This window comes from Bubalus bubalis, chromosome 6 (genome assembly GCF_019923935.1).
Source record: "Bubalus bubalis isolate 160015118507 breed Murrah chromosome 6, NDDB_SH_1, whole genome shotgun sequence".
Classification (NCBI taxonomy): domain Eukaryota; kingdom Metazoa; phylum Chordata; class Mammalia; order Artiodactyla; family Bovidae; genus Bubalus; species Bubalus bubalis.
Genome location: NC_059162.1, coordinates 44,711,874 through 44,738,741, shown reverse-complemented (window position 1 = coordinate 44,738,741; position 26,868 = coordinate 44,711,874). Strand labels below are relative to the sequence as shown.

General features: G+C 40.4%; 1 protein-coding gene across 7 annotated transcripts in view; it reads left to right on the top strand.

Moving 5' to 3' along the window:
- Positions 1 to 2,599: 2,599 nt before the first annotated feature.
- The window catches only part of SNX7 (sorting nexin 7), a 164,135-nt gene continuing 139,866 nt past the window's right edge, over positions 2,600 to 26,868 (top strand). For 5 of the 7 annotated variants that reach the window (XM_006049771.4, XM_006049772.3, XM_044944653.1 and 2 more), the window contains exon 1: positions 2,601 to 2,868. In XM_006049771.4, the coding sequence (XP_006049833.3) occupies positions 2,629 to 2,868 (240 nt within the window). In that variant the 5' untranslated portion in view covers positions 2,601 to 2,628. Of the gene's footprint in view, positions 2,869 to 26,868 lie in introns of all 7 variants that reach the window. The other 2 variants (XM_025288225.2, XM_006049769.3) reach the window with 2 other exon arrangements.

Genomic DNA, 26,868 nt, shown 5'->3' with positions numbered 1-26,868 from the left:
GTCGGACATGACTGAGCAACTTCACTTTCACTTTTCACTTTCATGCATTGGAGAAGGAAATGGCAACCCACTCCAGTGTTCTTGCCTGGAGAATCCCAGGGTCGGAGGAGCCTCATGGGCTGCAGTCTATGGGGTCGCACAGAGTCGGACACGACTGAAGCGACTTAGCAGCAGCAGCATGTGGCAATTTAGTACTTTTTAATACCACTGAATACATAAACATGGCATGTTGGTAATTAAACTCTAAAATGTAGTCCATCAGGTACAAAATATCAACAGAGTTACAGCAGAACCACAAGAGGAATAGACATGTTTGAAGCATGTGTGTGTGTGTGTGTGTGTGTGTGTGTATGCACTCAGTGGTGTCCAACTCTTTGTGACCCCATGGACTTTAGACCACCTGACTCCTCTGTCCTTGGGATTTTCCAGGCAAGAATACTGGAGTGGGTTGGCATTTCCTTCTCCAGGACCTCTTCCATACCCAGGGATCAAACCTTGTGTTTCCTGCTTTGGCAGGTGGATTCTTTACCACTGCGCTATTTGGGAAGCCCTTTAGACTTAGAGCTACCCCAGATGTGAGCAGGTTTGGATTTTCCTCCTTTGGGGAGCTGGGGACTATATTCCCAGGAGTTTGAAGAATAGCTGAAGTATATTTAGCAGAAATTGGGGAAAAAAATAGAAAGTATGTGAGGAATTGTGATTTTAATGTTGGTTGGCCAAAGGAATGAGTTGTAGTAGGGATTTTTTTTTTTTTTTCTTTTCTTTTTTTCTTTTGGCTGACCAGTATCAATCTGGACTTAATATGCTTAGAAATCTAATTTGTCTTTTAACTCCCTTTCAGGGTTTTGAAAGTAGAATAATTAACAGAGAAACAGGACTGTGGGCACTTTTGTGGTATAACAGCAAAGGAAGTTCTCAGAGATAGCTGTGGTACTGATGTGGGTATCAGCACCTGGAGTTCAGTGATATCACTGTCGGTGGCAGTGTGTGGAGGGGGTGTGATATCTGATGCTCAGTACTGGTGGTGGCAATGTATGCCATATTAGCTCCGTGGTATGAGTTTGGCTGTGATACAAGCTTGGTTTGTTCTGTCCATTTTCTGAGCTTGTCGCTATGCTTTCTGGCAATTCTCTGAGTCACAGTATCCTTAAGAATTTCCTGGTTCAGACTGCAATTCGAAAAACTTGAATCTTTCTCACTAGCCAGTATGAGCTTAGAGAGGAAAAAGTCTTTTAATAACTTGTATCCTTTGTATTCTCTTAGCAGAGAGCTTTTTTGGGTGGGTACATCTGCTACTGTGGTTTATTAATAAATAATGTGATCTCTAATCTTAAAATGTTATAATTTAATAAAGAATGTAAGGCATTTACATGAAATAAATGCAATCTATTACATGAAATAAAAGTAAATGCTAAATTGGGAACAGACTGTGTCAATCAGAAAATCTTCCTCAAAGATATGGGATTACAGTTAACTCCTGAAGGATGGGCAGGAGATGGCATTTTGGGTACAGGAACCATAAAGCATAGGAAGGAGCTTGGATATTCAACCAGCAGGGAGACATGCTTGACTGAAGAAGTGTGTTTATGAACTGAAACCAATATGACTGGTTAAGAGGAACATATCACTAAGGCCTTGTCTTCTAATCAGAAAGAAATTCTCTTACACGTCTAAATTTTTTTCTGAAGTTAAACATGTTAAACATTAGGCTAAACATTTTGCCGCAGACATTTTAGAAGCCAAGTTTGAATTAGCCTCTGCTCTATGTGCAAACTTCTTAGCTGTTCTTTCCTGGCTGATGGGAGAAGAGTTGGGGCGGAGGTGAGTAAGTAATACAACCTGAAAATAGTTCCAAATATATAGATTTGCATTCAATTTTCCTTTATTTTTGGAATTTCTTTTTTAAAATTATTTTTAATATTGATAATAAGCACCAACAACTAAACCGTTACGGCTTTGCATTGGCAGTGTAAAGACTGAAGACTGTTTCTCAATGGCAACGTCCAGTCATGCTTGCTGTCCTTGACCCTTAGTACCATTCTTGCTCACTGACTTCAGAAAGACTTCCAGGAGTAAAGATACATTTGAAAGTGGCTGAAAATAGTTTTAAAATCCAACTTCCCTGGCTTGATAGTGTGAAATGACCACACAGTCTGGTCACTGGGTCAAAAATCAATTACAAAACAGAAGAGTTTTTGCATTAGCCTTAGTAAAAGACGGACTCGAAAACCACAACCGGGGGGTGGGGGAAAAAAAGCAACCATTAAACTACAGGAAATACAGTATTGGTTTTTTCCTCTTGGCGAGATGGGTCGACTGCTTTCCAGCCCCGCTGTGGCTCCTCTGAAGTTCACGGTTTTCGCTCTGTCGCTTCTGCCCAGATCCCCGCCCCCATAGAAGCCTTCGCAGGGTAGCCCTGCAGCCAGGTCCCACTCCCTACCTTCAGGGGACCGCGTCCCAGGCCCCACCCTAGCCAGAGCCCCAGAGTCCCACTCTTTGGCCTCCGGCAGGCCCCAAGCCAGGTGGGGACGAACCCAGGCCGGGCGTTTGCTCCCAGTTCCGCGTCTGCGCAGCGGACGTGGAGCTGGAGCGGGGCCGGCCGGGGAGGCGCAGGATGCGCGGGAGCCAATGGGCAAGCTCGGGGAAGCCGGGCTGGCGGCGACGGCCGGACCGGCGCGCACTCTCGGGATGGAGGGCGAGTGCCGGGCGTCTCAGGCGCGCTCCTGGGGCCTCCCGGCTGGGGGCGCCGGCGGGGACAGCCCGGGGGGTGACGCCCCCCTCCCCAGCAGCATCAGCTCCTCCTCCCTGCTGCAGGCCGAGGTGCTGGATCTGGACGAGGACGAGGACGACCTGGAGGTGTTCAGTAAGGTGAGGGCTGTGCGGCGGCGCGTCCCGGGAAAGTTCCAAGTCAACTCCCGGAGTTGGCCCCGCCGTGAGGCGGCCGCCCTAACGCGCTCACCCGGCCCCGCCGGAGGCTCGGAGCCGAGGGTGGGTGGGTCTTCCCAGGCCGCCTGATCCTGCCTGGCTGATCGCCGCCCCCGTGGCTGACTCCCAGCACGTCCCGAATTGCAGCAGTTCACTCTTCTGCACTTTGACCTTGCGTTCGGCAGGGCCATGGCTTCGTGGAGTCTGCAAAGTTGTGCCATTTCCCACTTTTCTCTTCTTTCCTTCTCTGACGCGGATATTTCCAGGGACAGTGCTGGAACCGGGGAGACGGTGGCCCGAAAGTGCCCCCGCCCCTGGCAGCTTCTTTTAGGGCGCAGCCAGCCCTGAACCCTGGGAACGAAAACACCCGAGTGTAGGGAAATTTTTCTTGATTTAGTGTTGTTGCTGGTTTTGGATTGGAGACTTGGGTGGCGCCGGAGGTTAGTCTTAAGTCTAGTGGGAAGAGGCGTTAGGGAATCCCTCTTCAGGAGAAAACAGTTGGTGTGTCCAACTAGGAATCTCCTGCGCTGCGGAGCTCAGGATTTTTTAGATAGCCCCTGCCACCCAACTCACCACCGGCGCTTTCATTTTTAAACCTAACCCAGGGAAACCTAGAGACCAAAGGGCCCTCTGAACTTTCAGGATAGTTGGAGAGAAATTGACTCGGTCACTGGCAGACTTGTGGTGCCCGCAGGCTGATGGTTGTAATTTTGTTTTGGAAAAGAAAAATACCATTCTTGGGAGGCCATTCAGTGCCACTGCAGCTTCTCTCAGTTGCTGCTGGTAGAAGAGTTGAGATGGGAACATTGTATTTCATTACTAAGAAGCCTGTGCAGTAGGTAAGCTTTACTTGAGGTGTTAAGTAAGGCAACAGACTTCACCACCGCTTTATTCTGGGAGAGAAGTTATAAAGTGGACAAGCATACTCAGACCACAAAGAGGAGTATGCAAAACTCCCCGCCTTTTTTCCCTTTAGGATTAAGTGAAGTGGTAGGCACAGGTGTATTGGGGAAGTTCAGACAGAGTATCTGGTTTATACACTTGATGAAATCACATGACCTTTCAGTGTGTTTAAATTGTAAAACAGTGGAATTATTTTTTGTTTACTTGTTGTTGTTCCACACATACTTTATGTTCAGATCAAGGACAGTTGATCCGTTCTTATTTATATTGCCTTCTAAGATACCATTGTTGTTTAGTCACTAAGTCATATCTGACTCTTTGGGACCTGGTGGATTGTAGCCCACCAGGCTTCTCTGTCCATGGGTTTTCCCAGGCAAGAAAACTGGAGTGAGTTGCCATTTCCTTCTCCAGGGGACCTTCCTGACCCAGGGATCGAACCTGTGTCTCATGCATTGGCAGGAAGATTGTTTACCACTGGAGCCACCAGACTATGAGCGTTAGCCTTTGGGGCTCTGCACTGTGAAGCTTGGGGTGGGGAGGATGTGTACAGGGAGTATGTAGAGAGTGGCAAGCGCGTATCAGGATCATCTGGGATGGTTTAAATTTGTCATGTGCTTTCTCTTTCCCCAGATTCTAAGTGTCCTGGCCTCCACCAAGAATCACTGTTTTAATGAGCCTCTTGTAGTCTGAGGCCAATCTTAGATGAAGCTAATGAAATTTGAGTTTGGGCTGTTTTTTTGCCTGGGTCTCTGGAAAATGTAAGATACTGGGAGTAGTACAGGTTCTAGGTGGGAAAGGAATGACAGATTGTAGCCAGAAGCGTTTCTTTTTTTATATATGATATAAATTTATTTATTTTAATTAGAGGCTAATTACATGAATCCGCCATGGGTGTGCATGTGTTCCCCGTCCTGAACCCCCTTCCCACCTCCCTCCCCATCCTATCCCTCTGGGTCTTCCCACTGCATCAGCCCCAGCATCCTGTTTGTGAAATGAATCGCCAGTCCAGTTTTGATGCATGATACAGGATGCTGGGGGCCAGAAGCATTTCTAAGTAAGCATTTCTGGTGAATTGCTTAAAGCCATCTCAGAAGAAAGGAATCTAGAACTCTGTGACTCCAATCAGCTGTTGAGCTTTCTTTTCTCATTCCAAATAAAACAGTTGTTTTTCCACCTAATTTTGTTTTGTAATTGTGTATTCTGTTTTAAAAGAATGTAAGTTTCAGCAAGATACTTAACCACTGCTTTATTAAGCAGTGCATTTAGTAAGGTGCAATATTGTATCTTTACCTTAACCTATGTGGCTGGCTTCTATAGAAGAGGGCTTTAACTTTTCTATGGCTCCAATACAACACTAGCAAGCAGGATGGATCCAAGTGTATGAATCCTGCTTGATTATATTTTAGTAAGTTGAATTTTGCAACCATTAACTGCAGTTCGACAAGCAAATTTAAGAAACTCGTCTTCATTTGGCCTGCTCTCTCTACTGCTCCCTTTTTAGCCTGTGTCTCTGTAGAACCCTACCACTGTCCAGCATACCCTAAGCTGGTATCAATTATTGCTTTTGAAGTATACTAACTTTACCCGTTAGAGCTTTGAGACTGACAATTTTCATATTCAGTTTATATTTACAATTGTATCTCTTATTTCCTTAGATTATTTATGAGTATATATATACCGTACCCTGGTCCAGGTGTTTTTTCTTTTAATCTTTTTATAATGGAAGTAGAGTTGATATACAATAGTATAGTAGTTTCTGCTGTATGATGTAATGATTTGACATTTATATGCATTATGAACTGATCACCATAAGTCTAGTAACCATCATAAAGTTACTGCAATATTATCGACTATATTCTCTACATGTACATTACATACCTGTGACTTAGTTGTTTTATAACTGAAAGTTTACACTTTTTAATCCCTTTAACCTATTTCTCCCTCCCTTTTCCAAACTACTAGTTTGTATCTATGGATCTTGTTTCTGTTTTGCTTGTTCATTTGTTCTGTTTTTTTATATTCTACATATAAATGAAATGATAGAACATTTGTCTGACTTATTTCACTTCATAATATCCTCTAGGTGCATCCATGTTGTTGCAGGTGGCAAAATTTTATTCTTTTTTATGGCTGAGTAATGTATTCAGTTGTGTACATATATACACAGCATCTTTGTCTATTCGTCTACTGATGGACACTTAGATTGCTTCCGTAAGCTGGCTGTTGCAAATGATGCTACTGTGAGAATGAAAAAAGAGGAGTGAAAGTGTTAGTTGCTCAGTTGTATGCCACTCTTAGCAAACCCATGGACTGTAACCTGCCAAGCTCCTCTGTCCATGGAATTTTCCGGGTAAGAACATTGGAGAGGATAGCCATTCCCTGCTCCAAAGGATCTTCCTGACCCAGGGATCAAACTTGGGTCTCCTGCACTGCAGGAGATTCTGACACTGCACTGACAGATTCTTTACAGTCTGAGCCACTAGGGAAGCAAGTGAGCGCTGGGGTGCATGCATGCGTGCTAAGTTGCTTTAGTTGTGTCCAACTCTTTGCCACCCTGTGGACCATAGCCCACCAGGCTCCTCTGTCCTTGGGATTCTCCAGGCAAGAATGCTGAAATGGTTTGCCATTCCCTTCTCCAGGGGATCTACCTAACCCAGGGATCAAACCTACATCTCTTATGTCTCCTGCATTGGCAGGCATAGTCTTTATCACTAGCACAACCTGGGAAGCCCAAAGATATATAGGGGTGTGTGTATATCTTTTCAAATTAGTGTTTTTGTTTCTTCAGATAAATACTCAGAAGTGGGATTACTGGATCATATGATCATTCTTAATTTTTTGAGAAGTCTTCATACTGTTTTCCATAGTGACTGCATCAATTTATATTCCCACCAATAGTGCACGAGGGTTTCCTTTTCTCCAAATTTTTACCAACACTTGTTTTTTGTTGTTCATTAAAAAAAAAAAAAAAAATCCAGACAGGTATGAGGTGATATCTGCCATATTATGGTTTGGATTTGCATTGCCCTACGGAGAAGGCAATGGCACCCCACTCCAGTACTTTTACCTAGAAAATCCCATGGATGGAGGAGCCTGGTAGGCTGCAGTCCATGGGGTCGCTTAGAGTAGGACACGACCGAGCGATTTCACTTTCACTTTTTACTTTCATGCATTGGAGAAGGAAATGGCAACCCACTCCAGTGTTCTTGCCTGGAGAATCCTAGGGACACGACTGAAGTGACTTAGCAGCAGTAGCAGCAGTGATTAGTGACATTGAACATTCTTTTCCTTTGTCTTCTGACCATCTTTATGTCTGCTTCCTTGGAAAACTGTCTATTCAGGTCTTCTACTCATGTTTAAATTGGGTTGTTTGTTTTGTTTTGCTTATTTTCTTTTTCATGATTATTCATTTTATATTGAGTGGACGGAGTTCTTCATATATTTTGGATATAACACCCTCATCAGATATATAACTTGCAGATAACGTCTTCCATTCAGTAGGTTGCCTTTTCATTTTGTTGATGGCTTTCTTTGCTACGCAAAAGCTTCTTAGCTTTGCGACCCCATGAACTACAGCACACCAGGCCTCCCTGTCCAGGACCAACTCCCCGAGTCCACCCAAACCCATGTGCATTGAGTCAGTGATGCCATCCCACCATCTCATCCTCTGTCGTCCCCTTCTCCTCCTGCCCTCAATCTTTCCCAGCATCAGGGTCTTTTCCAATGAGTCAGCTCTTCGCATCAGGTGGCCAAAGTATTGGAGTTTCAGCTTCAACATCAGTCCTTCCAATGAACACCCAGGTCTGATCTCCTTTAGGATGGACTGGTTGGATCTCCTTGCAGTCCAAGGGACTCTCAAGAGTCTTCTCCAACACCACAGTTCAAAAGCATCAATTCTTCAGTGCTCAGCTTTCTTTATAATCCAACTCTCATATCCATACACGACTACTGGAAAAACCATAGCTTTGACTAGACAGACCTTTGTTGACAAAGTAATGTCTGTGCTTTTTAATATGCTGTCTAGGTTGGTCATAACTTTCCTTCCAAGGAGTAAGAGTCTTTTAATTTTATGGCTGCAGTCACCATCTGCAGTGATTTTGAAGCCCAGAAAATAAAGTCAGCCACTGTTTCCACTGTTTCCCCGTCTATTTGCCATGAAGTGATGGTACCAGATGCCATGATCTTAGTTTTCTGAATGTTGAGCTTTAAGCCAACTTTTTCAGTCTCCTTTTTCACTTTCTTCAAGAGGCTCTTTAGTTCTTCTTTACTTTCTGCCATAAGGGTGGTGTCATCTGCATATCTGAGTTCATTGATATTTCTCCCAGCAATCTTGATTCCAGCTTGTGCTTCTTCCAGTCCAGCGTTTCTCATGATGTACTCTGCATAGAAGTTAAATAAGCAGGGTGACAATATACAGCCTTGATGGACTCCTTTTCCTATTTGGAACCAGTCTGTTGTTCCATGTCCAGTTCTAACTGTTGCTTCCTGACCTGCATATAAGTTTCTGAAGAGGCAGGTCAGGTGGTCTGGTACTCCCATCTCTTTCAGAATTTTCCACAGTTTATTGTGATCCACACAGCCAAAGGCTTTGACATAGTCAATAAAGCAGAAATAGATGTTTTTCTGGAACTCTCTTGCTTTTTCCATGATCCAGCAGATGTTGGCAATTTGATCTCTGGTTCCTTTGCCTTTTATAAAACCAGCTTGAACATCAGGAAGTTCATGGTTCACGTATTGCTGAAGCCTGGCTTGGAGAATTTTGAGCATTACTTTACTAGTGTGTGAGATGAGTGCTATTGTGCAGTAGTTTGAATATTCTTTAGCATTGCCTTTCTTTGGGATTGGAATGAAAACTGACTTTTTCCAGTCCTGTGGCCACTGCTGAGTTTTCCAAATTTTCTGGCATATTGAGTGCAGCACTTTCACAGCATCATCTTTCAGGATTTGGAATAGCTCAACTGGAATTCCATCACCTCCACTAGCTTTGTTCGTAGCGATGCTTTCTAAGTCCCACCTGACTTCACATTCCAGGATGTCTGGGTCTAGATAAGTGATAACACCATCGTGATTATCTTGGTCGTGAAGATCTTTTTTGTACAGTTCTTCTGTGTATTCTTGGCACCTCTTCTTAATATCTTCTGCTTCTGTTAGGTCCCTACCATTTCTGTCCTTTATGGAGCCCATCTTTGCATGAAATGTTCCCTTGGTATCTCTAATTCTCAAAGAGATCTCTCGTCTTTCTCATTCTATTGTTTTCCTCTATTTCTTTGCACTGATCACTGAGGAAGGCTTTCTTATCTCTCTTTGCTATTCTTTGGAACTCTGCATTCAAATGGGTGTATCTTTCCTCTTCTCCTTTCCTTTTCATTTCCCTTTTTTTTCACAGCTATTTGTAAGGCCTCCTCAGATAGCCATTTTGTTTTTTTGCATTTCTTTTTTTGGGGCATGGTCTTGATTCCTGTCTCCTGTACAATGTCGCGAACCTCAGTCCATAGTTCCTCAGGCACTCTGTCTATCAGATCTATTCCCTTAAATCTATTTCTCACTTCCACTGTATAGTCATAAGGGATTTGATTTAGGTTATACCTGAATGGTCTAGTGGTTTTCTCCACTTTCTTCAATTTTAGTATGAATTTGGCCATAAGGAGTTCATGATCTGAGCCGCAGTCAGCTCCAGGTCTTGAGCTTCTCCATCTGCAAAGAATATAATCAATCTGATTTCGGTGTCGACCATCTGGTGATGACCATGTGTAGAGTCTTGTCTTGCGTTGTTGTGGACAACCTCATTTTGTTCTTGATTGTAGAGGAAAAGCTTTCAGTTTTTCACCCCTGTATATGTTAGCTGTGAGTTTGTCATACATGGCCTTTGTTATGTTGAGGTATGCTCCCTTTATTCCCACTTTGTTGAGAATTTTTCTTATAAATTGATGTTGAATTTTGTCAAATGCTTTTTCTTTATCTCTTGAGCCGATCATATGATTTTCATTCTTCATTTTGTTAATGTGGTTTGTGTGTGTGTTCAGTTGCTTCAGTCGTGTCCGACTCTTTGTGTTCCCATGGACTGCAGCCCACCAGGCTCCTCCATCCATGGGATTCTCTAGGCAAGAATACTGGAATGGGTTGCCATGCCCTTCTCCAAGGGAACTTCCCATCCCAGGGATTGAACGCTTGTCTCCTGGGGCTTCTGCATTGCAGGCAGAGTGTTTACTGCTGAGTCATTGAGGAACTCTTTAATTTGGTTTATTGGGATACATTTGCAGATCAGAAGCTTTTTAAAGAGTAAGTTCTTTGGCTTATAATCATTTATTTTTTTCGCACAGTCCATTACAAGTAAGTACCTGTTAAATAGCTGTTAAATATTTTTGTGTAAGATGCTATGCTAAGCATTCTTTGGAACAAAGAAATGCAAGATTCATGTCTTGTTATCACAGTCTTGGAGTTCAGCTGGAAGATGTGACAGAAACTCTAAATGACAGTATACATCAAGAGAGATAGGAAAGTAAAACAAAGTATTGTTCTGAGTTTTCAAATAATCCAGTTAGGAGAAAATGATATCAACTCTCAATAAAACACAGAGAATGCAGAGGATATTGACTTAAAAGGACAAGAATAGTTGTGGAAGATAGGAGAACATAAATGATAATTTGTAAAGGATAAAAAGTGTAGCAATAATTTTAGAACTGGAGCAAAGTAAAATGAGACTTGCAAAAAATTTACCTAGAGAATAGGGACAAACTTGTCCATATATAACATAAAAAGTTCTTTGGGGGGAAAAGAATATAATTAAAATAAGTTGCCTTTGTTTTTATTAAATACTGTAATGTGTAGAAGAAATAGTAGTTGAAACAGAGCATAGGCAAATATGTCACAGTGAAACACAGATATTTATGTGTTACTCAGTAAATAATAGCTCAGTAACTAATAGCCAATAAAATGAAGGTCTATATTATTTAGGGTAATCAGGGAATTTACAGATGTAATTATTGTCATCACCACTAGTTGACCTCGAGAAGTCCTGATATGTAGGCTTAGTGCTCAGAAGCTGGAGCTTCTGAGGTAAAAATTCTTTTTAAAAATAATGGGGCAGAAAAAAGGTTCTGCAAGTATGTGCATGTTTCCTCAGTCATGTCCCATTCTTTCCAACCACATGGACTGTAGCCCATAAGGCTCCCCTGTCCATGGGATTTTCCAGGCAGGAATACTGGATTGGGTTTCCATTTCCTTCTCCATCTGGAAGGTACAGACAAACAGAATTAATTTCAAGCTCTGACAAAGCTTTAAAAGCAACAGAACTATTTAGTATATTTAGTATAAACACTTTGAAAAGAAGGAGATGATCATTTTTAATAAGAATGGTAGATAACTAAGATTATTTTTATAGTAAATTAGAAATATAACAATGTATATATTATATATTATATGTACAATGTATATATTATACATATAGTATATACATGTATATATTATACATATATCAATAACCTCAGATATGCAGATGACACCACCCTTATGGCAGAAAGTGAAGAGGAACTAAAAAGCCTCTTGATGAAAGTGAAAGTGGAGAGTGAAAAAGTTGGCTTAAAGCTCAGCATTCAGAAAACGAAGATCATGGCATCCAGTCCCATCACTTCATGGCAAATAGATGGGGAAACAGTGGAAACAGTGTCAGACTTTATTTTTCTGGGCTCCAAAATCACTACAGATGGTGACTGCAGCCATGAAATTAAAAGACGCTTACTCCTTGGAAGGAAAGTTATGACCAACCTAGAAAGCATATTCAAAAGCAGAGACATTACTTTGCCAACAAAGGTTCGTCTAGTCAAGGCTATGGTTTTCTTGTGGTCATGTATGGATGTGAGAGTTGGACTGTGAAGAAGGCTGAGCGCCGAAGAATTGATGCTTTTGAACTGTGGTGTTGGAGAAGACTCTTGAGAGTCCCTTGGACTGCAAGGAGATCCAGCCAGACCATTCTGAAGGGGATTAGCCCTGGGATTTCTTTGGAAGGAATGATGCTAAAGCTGAAACTCCAGTACTTTGGCCACCTCATACGAAGAGTTGACTCCTTGGAAAAGACTCTGATGCTGGGAGGGATTGGGGGCAGGAGGAGAAGGGGACAACAGAGGATGAGATGGCTGGATGGCATCACTGACTCGATGGACGTGAGTCTGGGTGAACTCTGGGAGTTGGTGATGGACAGGGAGGCCTGGCGTGTTGCAGTTCATGGGGTCGCAAAGAGTTGGACACTACTGAGCAACTGATCTGATCTGATCTGATGTACAATATATACATATATTATATGTACATAATATATGTATATATTATTACATATATTAATATACTACATTATATATACACACACACATATATATACACACACATATATTATGTATTATGTATGCATATATATGGGAAGGCAATGGCACCCCACTCCAGTACTCTTGCCTGGAAAATCCCATGGACAGAGGAGCTTGGTGGGCTGCAGTCCATGGGGTTGCTAAGAGTCGGACACGACTGAGCGACTTCACTTTCACTTTTCACTTTCAGGCATTGGAGAAGAAAATGGCAACCCACTCCAGTGTTCTTGCCTGGAGAATCCCAGGGACGGGGGAACCTGGTGGGCTGCTTTCTATGGGGTCGCACAGAGTCAGACATGACTGAAGCGACTTAGCAGCAGCAGCAGCAGCAGCAGTATATGTATATATTATATATATATTATATATATGTATATATTATATATATAACACTATTATATGTTATGTATATAACAATGTATATGTTATATATATAACAATGTATATATTATTTCAAAAGCTTGAGAGAAACACTCATATTTTTGTGGAAAAGGTTATTTTTGAAAGAATAATTAGCTCTATTGTTGAAACTTCCAGCTCTGATATGTGTGTGTGTTTGTATGTGTATATGTGTGTGTGTGTATAATCTTTATCAGTGGAGGGAGAATTATACTATTTAACAATTCTATCAAATACTTAGAAGATATTAGAAATCTGGTTATTAATTTTTCACATTTGTTCTCGGAACCATTTTTATTTAACTCCTATTGTTTGTCTCTATTAGTCCTGATCATGATAATCAGAATTCTCTCCATTGATTTAAATGAAGAGAGTTTAATGCAAGGACTATTTATCGCATTTTGGGCAAGTTTCAGGAACAAAGAAAGGATACTGAGGCATTTAGAGACTTGCAGTAATGAAAAGCCATTAGAACCCATAGTTCTAAAGGGAAGAGAAATGGAATAGTGCTGCTGGAAGTCAAGTATACTTGGAGCTGTGGAGAAGGGGCCACTTCCACATGAGCTGTGTTGACACAGAGATGAAGCTAGAAACATGCCACTGCCTGAGGTGTGATTCCAAAGCAGGGAGGAAATGTAACAGTGTATATATTTATTTGAACAAGCTATTGAAGAAATCACTCACATTTTGGTTGAAAAGGTTATTTTGGAGAGAATTAGCTTTCCAAAAGCTATAGTTGTTGAGAAATCCAGCTTTGATATGTGTGTGTATGTGTGTTTGTGTGTGTGTAAAATCACTTTAGCCTCAGCTAAAGTTCCAGGCAACACCCAGCATTAAATGACTAGCTTGTGAGTAAAGATGTCTAGCATGATGTCAGTCCTTAGCATTGAGGCATGTTATCTTCTCAGCCGAGGCCCCGCATAGAATGCGGGTGAGACATCCCATTTCTGCTGTATCCTGTCAGAATTCTTGACCTAATAAACCACTGAGCATAATAAAATATAAAAACAAAATATCCTGGGTTGTTTTGTTATTCAGTAGTAGAAACTGTAACAAAAGCTAATTGTCTGTAAAACATAATTGGTCTTTTGGATCTTTTGATAAATACAGGATTACAGCAGGCAAGTCATGTGTTCCCCTTTCTCTGACCCTCATCTTGATCCTGCCTGCATGAGTCTTAGCATTTTGATGGTTAAATAAAGAGGAACTGATAAAGGAAAATAGGGCTGATCCAGGACCATTTCTCTTCCTCGCTCTGGACACTCCACTGCCTACCAGCTCAGCCTTCTTATATGTTAAGTACTTTTATATTCCTCCCAGAGGAGGAAGAGTAGGTGAATGAAGTAGAAAGATGAAAAATCCTCAAGTTCTCCTTATGAGTGAGCATATATGGTCAACAGTAAAATTAAAACAAATGAGGAACTTGCAGGGTAAATTTAGGTAGATTGTGTATAGATCCATTTTATGTACAAGCATTCCTAGTGGTTTGCAGTGACTGAATGATAATATATCCAAATGACACAGTTTCTGAACAAATAATATATTTTCAGGGTCATATGGAGTATTAATTGTACTGTAATTTGAACTGTCTATGCAGCTGAAGTTCCATTCTACCTTCTGTATTTTAAAGGGATATTATGTCTTCTGTGGATACCAGTGACCTGATTGTTTGGAATACTGTTTTGCGAGAGAGTCTTAGATCCAGTCTGGGCTTGGCAGAATGAGAGTTTGGATCAACAGCACTGTCTTTCACTGGCACAAGGAGTGGGGAGGGCTGCTGCAGTGGTAACAGCCTCACTGTACATTTGCCATCGCGAAGGAGAATAAACTAAGGCGCTTCACTGGTGATATGTTCTGGCAACCATGGCCTCTGAAGAAAGGCTGGGAAGAACAAAATGTAGTTTAGCTTGGCAAAAGACTTGGGCTGATTTTTTAAACAAACTTTATGAAGAGTTCTTCCAGTGGATTAAATGTGTATAGTTTTGAAGGGCAGAATTAGAACCTAGGTCAAAGTATATGGAGATCAGTTTCAGGTCAGTTGATGGAATAGTTTTCTAATTGAAGTTTCCAGAATAAAAGTTATACTCAGCTAGGCCATAAATCCTGTCACTGTAATTGCTCTAGGACAAACTGAATGATTAACTGTCTCAGAGCATGGGACGGGTTGCACAGTCCCTTCCACTATTAAGAGGCTGTTACAAATGGAATTTTAAATTGCCAGACTTAACCATGAGAGCAACAGGAAACCTCACATAGGTGTTCCTACTCATCCCTTCAGCTAATCACTGCAGCTTAATTTCCAAACTAAATTATGTTTTACAATTCCCTAATTCTAATATTTCTCTTCCCACAGCTGTTATCTTTTTCATTTAGTTCTCTGTTAATGGTGTGGCAGTTTCTTAGCTATAGGATAAAATATCAGTGCTATGTCTTCCCTTCTATTTATGCCTTTCACTCACTCTCTCTGTTCTTTACATATCTGAGAAGTCCCATTTGGTTTTATCTTCTTGGTATCTCTGGAATTAGTGCCTTCTTCTTACTCCCATTGTTCCAACCCTAAGTTGCCTTTGAGAACCATAATATACCTCAAAAAACCTTCATTCTTCTGATGTTTTTTGCCTGTAGGCTGACCTACATCCTCACAGAGAACTGATGTTTACAGAACACACAGCTCTGAACATACTGAATATATTGTCACATTATGTCATCCAGGCTCTTGGTGCTTAGGCTACAACCCTGGCTTTCCTTGCCTCTTCCCTCACCCACCTACCTTTCTGTCTCTCACCTTAGCACTCAAAATATGTTGCATGAGTCTGTTGGATCACCTGGGAGCTTGTTAGAATTGCAGTTTCAGAACCCACTCCAGACCAAATGAATCAGAATCAGTATTTTAACAGGATTCCTTGGTGATTTTCTTGCACCTTACAATTTACTGTTGGGTCTCAACAAACCAAAATCCTTTCTGTTATTTATGGCCCATTGTAAAGCGACCTCTTTCCTAAGGACATTTTCATTCTCCAGCTAGAATTAATTTCTTCCCATTCTGGGCTTCCCATAATAGTGTTTTGAATCTCATAATACCTAATATGTTTTGCCTTATAAAGAGGTATTTTTATTTCTCTTCTCTAAAATCTTGATTGTCTGTCTAGCTCCAATAAATTAAACTCCTTGAAGGTAGAAGAGTAGGAACTCTAAATATTAATGGAATAAATACATTAATGAATTATATGGCTTGTGCATTTTTTTCATACATACAGACACAGTTATCACAATAATTTGCCACTGATCTGTTTTCAGTAAATTTGGTTTGTATTGTATTGGTCTTTCCAGTCAGGTTACTAGACCAAATAGAATTTAAAATAAATTTGTCTTGATAAATGGTGAGTAAATGTTATTGATGGATGACACAGAGCTGTGTTGAGCATCAGTCCTAACAAAATCTCCTATTTAGATTTCATTACGAGAGATAAACACAAAGAATTTAAAAACCCAAAGAAATCATTTAGAAACCTTTTATTTGGGAAAATAAATCCTGTTAAGCCAATAACACCTGTCTCAATCAGGGGGCTTAGTTGCAAGCAATGGAAATCAACTCTGGCAGGAAGAATGAAATAGTAGCTCACAGAATTGATTTGAAGGCTGGAAATGCAGATGCAGAAAAGGACAGGCTCTAGTAGTATCTATGTTGTTGAGTTGCTAAGTCATGTCCAACTCTTTTGCAACTCCATGGACTGTAGCCTGCCAGGCTTCTCCAGGCAAGAGTTAACATAGGTTACCATTTTTTTCTCCAGGTGATCTTCCCGACTCAGGGATTGAACCTGCATCCTTTGCATTGCAGGTAAATTCTTTATCGCTGAGCAACCAGGGAAACAGCAGAATCTATACCCAGTTTTATATTTGGAAATATGATTGAATGTTGTGTAGCTAAAAGAAAATAAAATCCATGAGAACCTTTAGGGAGAAGAACTATATAGTTCTTTTGTGCAGATAACAATATTTTGTTTATTGGTCAGTGGCACTGGGGAAAATTATTACAGGTATTTCAGGAAAATAATATTAGGAGACCAGATTTGAATTTAATATACTTTATTCCATTGAGTTTTGAAGGTGGTGTTTTATTTTTGCAGTTTGGAGGTTCTGATAGGATGTTCTAGTGTAACCCTGATAGCCTGCTAGTTTTTACAAGTGGCTAGTGTGATCAAAATGAAACACAGATTGAACAGTTATGTAGTTGTAGTGTTCAAAATTTATTTTTTTATGCATTTTAAAACTGTATCACACACTTTTCAAAGAGGATATTAGACTAAAAGTTAAACATTTACAGTTACTTTAAGAAGATACTTTAAATTTGTCTCAATGAACAAATAAAAATTTATAGGCGGGAACGGTTTTGTCTGTTTTAAACAGAATATTTGATTAACTCTGACTCTACATATATCTAATCACCCTGGATAATGCAGTGTTACTTGTAGTATTAATAAAAAAGGATGTCAGACAACCAAAATTATTAGCAAATACTGATATAAAAATCAGTAAAACACACCTATGATAAAATAGAACAGAAGGTTAAATTGGCAGTTTTTAAAACTGATACTGAAATGATTTTTTTTGACCTTGAGAAATTCTTTGGTATGACATACCCTTTGAAAATTATTTTTAACTAACTTTATTGAGATATAATTATATACCACAAAATTCATCCATTTTGGGTAAATGATTTTTTTTTTTAAAGTAAATTTACTGAGTTGTACAACCATCACTGTCAACTAGTTTTAGAACATTTTCATCTTCTACCCAAAATCTGTCATTCCATTTTCAGTTAGTACCCATTTTTACTCCCAGCCATAGACAACTACTAATCTCCTATTTTATGTCTCTATAAATTTGCCTTTTTAGGGCATTTCACATAAAAAGAATCATACATTTTTGTGTGTGTCTGGTTTCTTTTATTTAGCATAATATTTTATTTTTTTAATCATTTAAATATTTTTGCTATAAGAAATAAAAATTTTATTCTAAAATGAGAATCAGAGCTTGTTCATTTAAAATGAAACATTAGGAATAGAAATCCTGTTTAAAATTAAAATGGAAACCTTATTATGTGTGACCAAAAACAAAAGGTAAACTCTTGGTATATGGGTTTTCAAAATTGGGGGAAAAAAGTCCCTCATTCATTCTCTCATATTAATGCTGAGAAGGTTAAGTGTGTGCATCTGTGTGCATACATACATAATACATATGTTCTTGAATACATCTGTATTTAACCTGAATGAAGGTTGAATGGTATTTTTGGTCAGGTTCCACTAGATAATGCTCTAGTACAAACAGCCTCAAGTTCTTAGTGGCTTATCTGCAGTAAAGACTTCTTTCTTCCTCGTGTATATGTCAACTGTGTCTGACTGTGAGTCTGGTCCAGACTTTGGGTCTACTTCATCTGCGGATAAAGACTGAAGAAGTGATGCTAATTAGGTCAAGTCATTCCTGTGGCAGAGGGAAAAGAATACGAGGACTGGTGGAAGCAGGCAGTGGCTTTCAGATCTTCTGTCCAGACACATGACACCATCCACAGCAAGGCACTAGTCAGATTCATTGGGATGGGGAACAATTTTGCTTTCATAAGGAGGCACTGAAAGTTACCTGGCAATTGACCAGGAGATATATCCCTTTCACAGAAAGACAAGAGATCATTGGGAGCAATCATGCCATCTCCACAAAGGTTTTGTGGATTTACACAGGATTCTGTGTAAATGGCGTGTTGAACCTTTCTAAATAAGGAAAGCTAATTTTTTTCTATAGCGTATTAAATACAAGCAAGACAATTTTCCACTAGATAAGAAATTACTCAACCATAATTGAGATGAATGGAAAGACATTAGTCATGATTAATAACCTGCAATTAGTTAATGCTCATGAATAATCTGAGGAAGATCATACAGATCCTTAACAACCTCTAGCTGTGCAACTGGCGCCTTACTTTGGATTTCAGGTGCAGCGTTCATTTATCGTGGAGTTCTCCATTCCCTTTTTTTCAAGACCTATCAGATGAAAATGTGAATACTTCAAATTCTGCCACAGTAAATGTCAGTATAAGTTTTGTTCGTTATACCTTCATCAAAGCCTCTGTTCTACCTGTTTGCCTCCTTTCTGGTCCCTCAGCATCCTAAGTGCTTTCCTGTCATAGGCATTATTGGTTTCCTGGACCGGAATCCACTTTCCTCAGTGTCTTTCATGGCTGACTCCTTCTCACTTCACTTCCTTAAAGACACCTTCCCTGATAGCTCTCTCAAAAGCATTCCTCTCGCTCCTTGCCTTAAACACTCCAGCAAATCACTCTACTTTCTCCAGAATTTACTCTCTTTCTTTGTATCTGGACTTATCTTATTTTTCTGTAGTTTTATTTGTTTATTATCTGTTACCCTCCCTGCTAATTACAGTGTAAGCTTCATGAGAGAAGGCATCATGGCAGCCAGTCTTGACCACTATAGAATCCCCAGCCCAGCACTTAACACATTGTTGACATTCAATGAACCTTTGTTAAATGAAATAAAACTGCTATGCTAGGTGCTTTTTGTGTGTGCATATGGGTAGTGGCAGCCGAATCTTGGCTCTTCCAGTTAAGAAATAAGTGATTATCCCTATACTACAAACTGGGCTTGCCAGGTGGCACTAGTGGTAAAGAACCTGCCAGCCAATACAGGAGACCTTGGAGACTCAGGTTCGATCCCTGGGTAGGGAAGATCTCCTGGAGGAGGGCATGGCAACCCACTCCAGTATTCTTGCCTGGAGAATCCCATGGACAGAGGAGCCTGGAGATCTACAGTCCATGGGGTTGCACAGAGTCATATGCGACTGAAGCAACTGAGCACACAAAATCCATTTTAGCCAACTAGTGTACTTCTTGGGAATCATTTTTTATTATATCCCTGAGTTGGGTGTGCAGTGTTATCTCCCCATGGGACATATTTTCAACCTCTTTGGGAGTTCTGATTAGTATAATTGCTTTTTATTGGCTTGCTCTGCTTCCAGTTAGTCATCACAGGAATCTACAATAGTAGAACAATAGTAGATTAGTAGTAGCAATAGTTGGCTGATACTATGTTTCATATATATATCCATTACCACAGACTTATTTTAAAACAAATTTAGTAGACCGTTATCATTTATGGATTTAACATTTATGGCTTTAAATGTCTCTTACATGGAATGATGTGACATATCTCGAAGCCATACATATAAATGCATCTATGATTTGAAGGACACAGTAGCAGATTCTCAACAGTCTTTCAGTCTTCATGTTTTACTTATTTTTTTCTTTCTTTTTTACTTGTCCTTGTTTCATATGTAGTAATCATTACTGAGGTGATAAAAAATATTATTTTGTGAGTATATTTTTATACATATCCAAGTGTTAAGAAAAAATCCCTAAAAGTTATGCAGATGCTAAAAATCTGAAACTTATTTTGACTTCTGTGTACCAACCAAAGGGCTTCCCAGGTGGTGCTAGTGGTAAAGAACCTGTTTGCAAATGCAGGAGACCTAAGAGATGTGGGTTCAATCCCTGGGTTGTATGGCTGTTTTCAAGAAAAAAATCTTACTAAAATTTTTTGGGGTATCCACTCTGCAGTGGGCTTCACAGGTGGCGCAGTGGTAAAAAATCTGCCTACCAATGCAGGAAACGCCAAAGACACAGATATGATCCCTGGGTTGGGAAGACCCTTTGGGGTAGACAATGGCAACCCATTCCAGTATTCTTGCCTGGAGAATTCCATGGATAGAGGAGCCTGGCAGTCTACAGTCCATGGGGTCTCAAAGAGTCAAACATGACTGAAGCGACTTAGCATATATGTACCAAAAGTGAAGAGGATTTAATTTTTAAGTTTGATGAGAAAATTGTGGAAAGAAAATTAGTGGACTGTTTTCAATAATCAAGAATATATCCTTATCCTACTTGAACTGCCTTTTCTAAAACTTTAAAAATTATTTTTAATATAGAATATTTTCATGTATACAAAAGAATATATATATACATATGTATCCATAGTACATCCATCACTATAGGTAATATAACTATTTATATAATATCTATAACTATATAATATCTACAGGGGCAAACAGCCTGTGTGGCCAAATCCAGTCGGCATTTTGTTCGCAAATAAAGGTTACTGGCATGTAACCACACCCATTGATTGTGACTACTTTCACAGTGTAGTGCCCAAGGTAAGTAATTATAACAGAGACCAGGTGGCCTGTAAGACCCAAATTTACTATCTGGCCCTTTATGGAAAATATTTGCAGACTCTTAGTAATACAATACGGAGAAGGCAATGGCACCCAACTCCAGTACTCTTGCCTGGAAAATTCCATGGATGGTGGAGCCTGGTGGGCTGCAGTTCATGGGGTCGCTACGAGTCAGACACGACTGAGCGATTTCACTTTCACTTTTCACTTTCATGCATTGGAGAAGGAAATGGCAACCCACTCCAGTGTTCTTGCCTGGAGAATCCCAGGGACGGGGGAGCCTGGTGGGCTGCCGTCTATGGGGTCGCACAGAGTCGGACACGACTGAAGTGACTTAGCAGTAGCAGTAATTCAATAATAATATTGCATCCACCACTAGCTTAGGAAATAAAGCGTAACCTCAAATTTTGGTACAAATATGCCTCAGAGATATTGCAGGTTCCATTTCAGACCATCACAATAAAGCCAATATTGCAATGAAATGAGTCACCCAGTTTTCGTTTTTTTCAGTGCATATGACACTTATGTTTATGCTGCAGTCAGTTACGTGTGCAAAAAATATACATACCTTAATTTAAAAATACTTTATTGTTAAAAATTATGTTAACCATAATCTAAGTTTTCAATGAACCATAATCCTTTTACTGCTTAAGGGGCCTGCCTCAGTTTTGGTGGCTGCTTACTGATCAGAGTAGTGGTTGCTGACAGTTGGGGTGACTGGCAATTTCTTAAAATAGACAACAGAATGAGGTTTGCCACATCAATTGACTCTTCCTTTCATAAATGATTTCTCTGTAGCATGCAATCCTGTTTGGTAGCATTTTACCCATAGAAGAACTTCTTTCAATGCTGGAGTCAGTCCTTTCAAACCCTGCCTCTGGTTTATCACTAAGTGTATTGATTTATGTAGTAGTCTAAATCCTTTGTTGTCATTTCAACAATCTTTACAGCATTTTCACCAGGAGTAGATTCCATCTCAGGAAACCACTTCTTTGCTTATCCATAAGAAACAACTTCTCATCTACTCATGTTTTATCATGGCATTGTAGCAATTCAGTTACATCTTCAGGCTCCATTTCTAATTCCAGTTTTATATCTGTATATACCACATTTTCAATTATTTCCTCCACTGAAGTCTTAAACCTCTCAAAGTCATCCATGAGGGTTGGAATTAACTTTTTCCAAATTCTGTGAATGTTTATGTTGTCACCTCTTCTCATGAATCACAGATGTTCCTAGTGGCATCTAGAATGGTGAAATTGTTCCAGAAGGCTTTCACTTTCCTTTGCCCAGATCCATCAGAGAAATCCCTATCTATGGCAGTTATCGCCTTGTGAAATGTAGGCTTCAGTACTGAATGTACTTCAGTACATGTGCTTCAGTAACGTACTTCAGTAATAAGTCTGAAAAGTCTTGGAAGTCTTTAATCTAGGACATGAAGAATGGATGTATTGGTAAGAATGAAAACATTAATCTCCTTAAACATCTTCATCAGAGCTCTTGGGTGTCCAGGTGCATTGTCAATGAGCAGTAATATTTTGAAAAGAACTTTTTTTTCTGAGCCATAGGTCTCAACAGTGGGCTTACAATATTCAGTAAACCATGTTGTAAACAGATTGGCTCTCATTTAGGCTTTGTGGTTCCGTTTATAGAGCGTGTGCATACTCAGTTGCTTCAGTTGTGACTCTTTGCAACCCCATGGACTGTATGTAACCCACCAGGCTCTTCTGCTCATGGGATTCTCCAGGCAAGAGTATTGCAAGAGTATTGCAGTGGGTTGCCATGCCCTCCTCCAGGGGCTCTTCCTGACCCAGGAATTAAACCCTTGTCTCCTGTTTGTCTCTTGCATTGCAGGCAGATTCTTTACCACTGAACTACTGGGAAAAACCTCTTTTATAGAGCATGCTGCTGCTGCTGCGTCGCTTCAGTCGTGTCCGACTCTGTGCGACCCCATAGACAGCAGCCCACCAGGCTCCCCCGTCCCTGGGATTCTCAAGGCAAGAACACTGGAGCATAGACAGAATCAATTTAGCATCATTCTTAAGGGCCCTAAGCTATTCAGAATAGTAGACAAGCACTGACCCCCAACTTAAAGTTACCACCAGCATTAGCCGCTAAGAAGCACTTTAAAGCCAGACATTGACTTATCTGCTCTAGCTATGAAAGTCTTAGATGGCATCTTCTTCCAATAGAAGACTGTTTCATCTTCATTGAAAATCCGTTGTTTAGTGTTGCCACCTTCATTAATGAACTTAGCTAGGTCTTCTGGGTAGTTTGCTGCAGCTTCTACTTTAGCAAGTTGCTGCTTCACCCTGTATTTTTATGTTATGGAGATGGCTTCTTTTCTTAAAGCTCATAAACCAGCCTCTGCTAACTTCATACTTTTCTTCTTCAGTTTCCTCACCTCTTTCAGCCTTCATGGAATTAAAGAGAATTAAGGCCTTGCTCTGGATTAGTTTTTGGCTGAAGAGAATGTTGTGTCTGGATCTTCTATCCAGATCGCTAATATTTTCTCCATATCAGTAATAAGGCTGTTTCACATTCTTATCATCTATGTGTTCACTAAAGTAGCACTTTAAATTTCCTTCAAGAACTTTTTCTTTGCATTCACAACATGGCTAACTGGCACAGGAGACCTAGCTTTCAGCCCATCTTGATTTTCAGCATGCTTTCCTCACTAAGCTTGATTATTCCTGGTTTTTTATTTAAATTGAGTCTTGAGTCTCTTCCTTTCACTTGAAAAGGACTAATGGCTTCTGGCACTGAGTTATGTCCGACTCTTTGTGACCCCATGGACTGTTGCCCTCCCGACTTCTCCGTCCATGGGATTTCCCAGGCAAGAATACTGGACTGGATTGCTATTTCCTTCTCCAGGGGATTTTCCTGACCCTGGGATGGAATGTGGGATTGAACCCACATTTCTTGCTTGTAGGCAGATTCTTTACTGCTGAGCCATCAGGGAAGCCCATGGTAGGATTATTACTTGACCTGTTTCAATATTGAATCTCAGGGAATACGGAGGCTCAAGGTGAGGGAGAGAAATGGGGGGACAACCAGTGGGAGGAGCAGTTAGAACGGAAACTTTTATCAAGTTTATACCTTATATGGACGTGGTTTGTGGTGTCCCAAAATGATTACAATAAGAGATCACTGATCACAGATTATCATAACATATAGTAATAATGAAAACATTGGAAGTAGTATTGCAAGAATTACCCAAATGTGACACAGAGACATGAAGTGAGCAAATGCTGTTGGGAAAAATGGTACCTATAGACTTGTTCAGTGCAGACTTGCCAAAACTCTTCAATTTGTGAAAAACATGGTATCTGTGAAGTACAGTAAAGTGAAGCTGGATAAAATGAGGCATACCTGCATTCTCTGTGTGGTCCTCCCAAGATTCTCTCTTTCTCTTGCTTAAAAGAAAAAATAATTTGGGTTTTGTTTTTTTCATTCATTTGGTTTTCATAAAAGTGATGGTCCTAAATGCAAAATGGTTTGACGTATGATATTTAGACTTCACAGTGCAAAAGTGTTACACATTCAGTAAAAACCATACTGTGAATTTTGATCTATTCTTGGGTAGTAGGAGATAAGCTTTCCTGGAGCTGGGTAGCAGCAGCGAGCCACAGCTCCCAGCCAGCCACACCATCACGAGTGGAAACAACCATACACTTACAAACATTCTGTGCCTGGACAGCCATTCTGTTTTTCTCTTTCAGGCAACATTCAATAAAGTACATGAGATACTCAACACTGTAAGATTCAGTTCAGTTCAGTCGCTCAGTCTCGTCTGACTCTTTGATACCCCATGGACTATAGCACACCAGGCTTCCCTGTCCATCACCAACTCCAGAGCTTACTCAAACTCATGTCCATTGAGTCGGTGATGCCATCCAACCATCTCATCCTCTGTCGTCCCCTTCTCTTCCTGGCTTCAATCTTTCCCAGCATATGGGTCTTTTCCAATGATTCAGTTCTTTGCATCAGGTGGCCAAAGTATTGGAGTTTCAGCTTCAGCATCAGTCCTTCCAATGAACACCCAGGTCTGATCTCCTTTAGGATGGACTGGTTGGATCTCCTTGCAGTCCAAGGGACTCTCAAGAGTCTTCTCCAACACCACAGTTCAGAAGCATCAGTTCTTTGGCGCTCAGCTTTCTTTATAGTCCAACTCTCACATCCATACATGACCGCTGGAAAAACCATAGCTTTGACTAGATAGACCTTTGTTGGCAAAGTAATGTCTCTGCTTTTTAATATGCTGTCTAGGTTGGTCATAGCTTTTCTTCATGGCTGCAGTCACCATCTGCAGTGATTTTGGAACTCAAAAAAATAAAGTCTCTCACTGTTTCCATTATTTCCCCATATATTTGCTGTGAAGTGATGGGACAAGATGCCATGATCTTACTTTTCTGAATGTTGAGTTTTAAGCCAACTTTTTCACTCTCCTCTTTCACTTTCATCAAGATTGGCTTTGTATTAGATGATTTTGCCCAACTGTAGACTAATGTAAATGTTCTGATCATATTTAAGATAGGCTAGGTTAAGCTGTCATGTTCAGGAGGTTAGGTGTATTAAATACTTTTTGAATTATGGTATTTTCAATTTTAAGTGAGTTTATAGGGATTTGTGTATGTATTTGAAGCAGTATCTGTTAAAGATTTTTCTGAATTTTGATATTGTATGTTTTAGGACTTTAAAAAATGATGTTGCCCTGTGTGAATTCTTCTCTTATTTGGTTTCCCCCCTAATACTTAGCTTATAATTTAGCTTATATTTATCAATGGCCTTATATGAAGTTGTAGTTGATTTCCTATTTTCTTTAAAAGATTTCTTTTATTTATTTGGCTGGATTGGGTCTCAGTTATGGCAACGGGATCTTTGTTGCATCATATAGGTTCTTTCATTGTGGAGCAAGGATTCTCTAGTTGTGGTGCATGGGATCTTAGTTTGCTAACCAAGGACTGAACCCATGTACCCTGAATTGCAAGGCAGATTCTTAACCCCTGGACTACCAGGGAAGTCCCTGTGGTTGGTTTTCATTGCTGTGTGGTATATGTAACCTTGTGTGCGTGTACCACAATTTATCTATCTATTCTGGGCTGCCCTGAATGTTTTTGTAGTGCCTTAGGTTGTATCTACTACATGACAATGTTTTAACCATAGAAATTGTTGTATTCTTGTTTTAGATTTCTATTTAATTTCATGGGAAACTGAAAAAGTGAATTCAGTGATAATGCCAGTACATATGACTTACTGGCTATTGTTGTTGCTGGTGTCTCCCAGTCGTGTCCGACTCTTTACGACACCATGGACTGTAGCTTTCCAGACCTCCCTGTCCTTCACCATCTCCCTGAGTTTGCCCAAGTTCATGTTCATTGCATTGGTGATGCCATCCAGCCATCTTATCCTCTGATGCCCTGTTTTCCTTCTGCCCTCAATCTTTACCAGTGTCAGAGACTTTTCCTGAGTCCTCTGTTCACATCAGTTCAGTTCAGTTCAGTCAGTGATGCCATCCAGCCATCTCATCCTCTGTCGTCCCCTTCTCCTCCTGCCCCCAATCCTTCCCAGCATCAGAGTCTTTTCCAAGGAGTCAACTCTTCGCATGAGGTGCCCAAAGTATTGGAGTTTCAGCTTTAGCATCAGTCCTTCCAAAGAACACCCAGGACTGATCTCCTTTAGAATGGACTGGTTGGATCTCCTTGCAGTCCAAGGGACTCTCAAGAGTCTTCTCCAACACCACAGTTCAAAAGCATCAATTCTTTGGCACTCAGCTTTCTTCACAGTCCAACTCTCACATCCATACATGACCATGGGAAAAACCATAGCCTTGACTAGACAGACCTTTGCTGGCAAAGTAATGTCTCTGCTTTTCAATATGCTATCTAGGTTGGTCATAACTTTCCTTCCAAGGAGTAAGCAAGCGTCTTTTAATTTCATGGCTGCAATCACCATCTGCAGTGATTTTGGGGCCCCCCAAAATAAAGTCTGACACGGTTTCCACTGTTTCCCCATCTATTTCCCATGAAGTGATGGGACCAGATGCCATGAT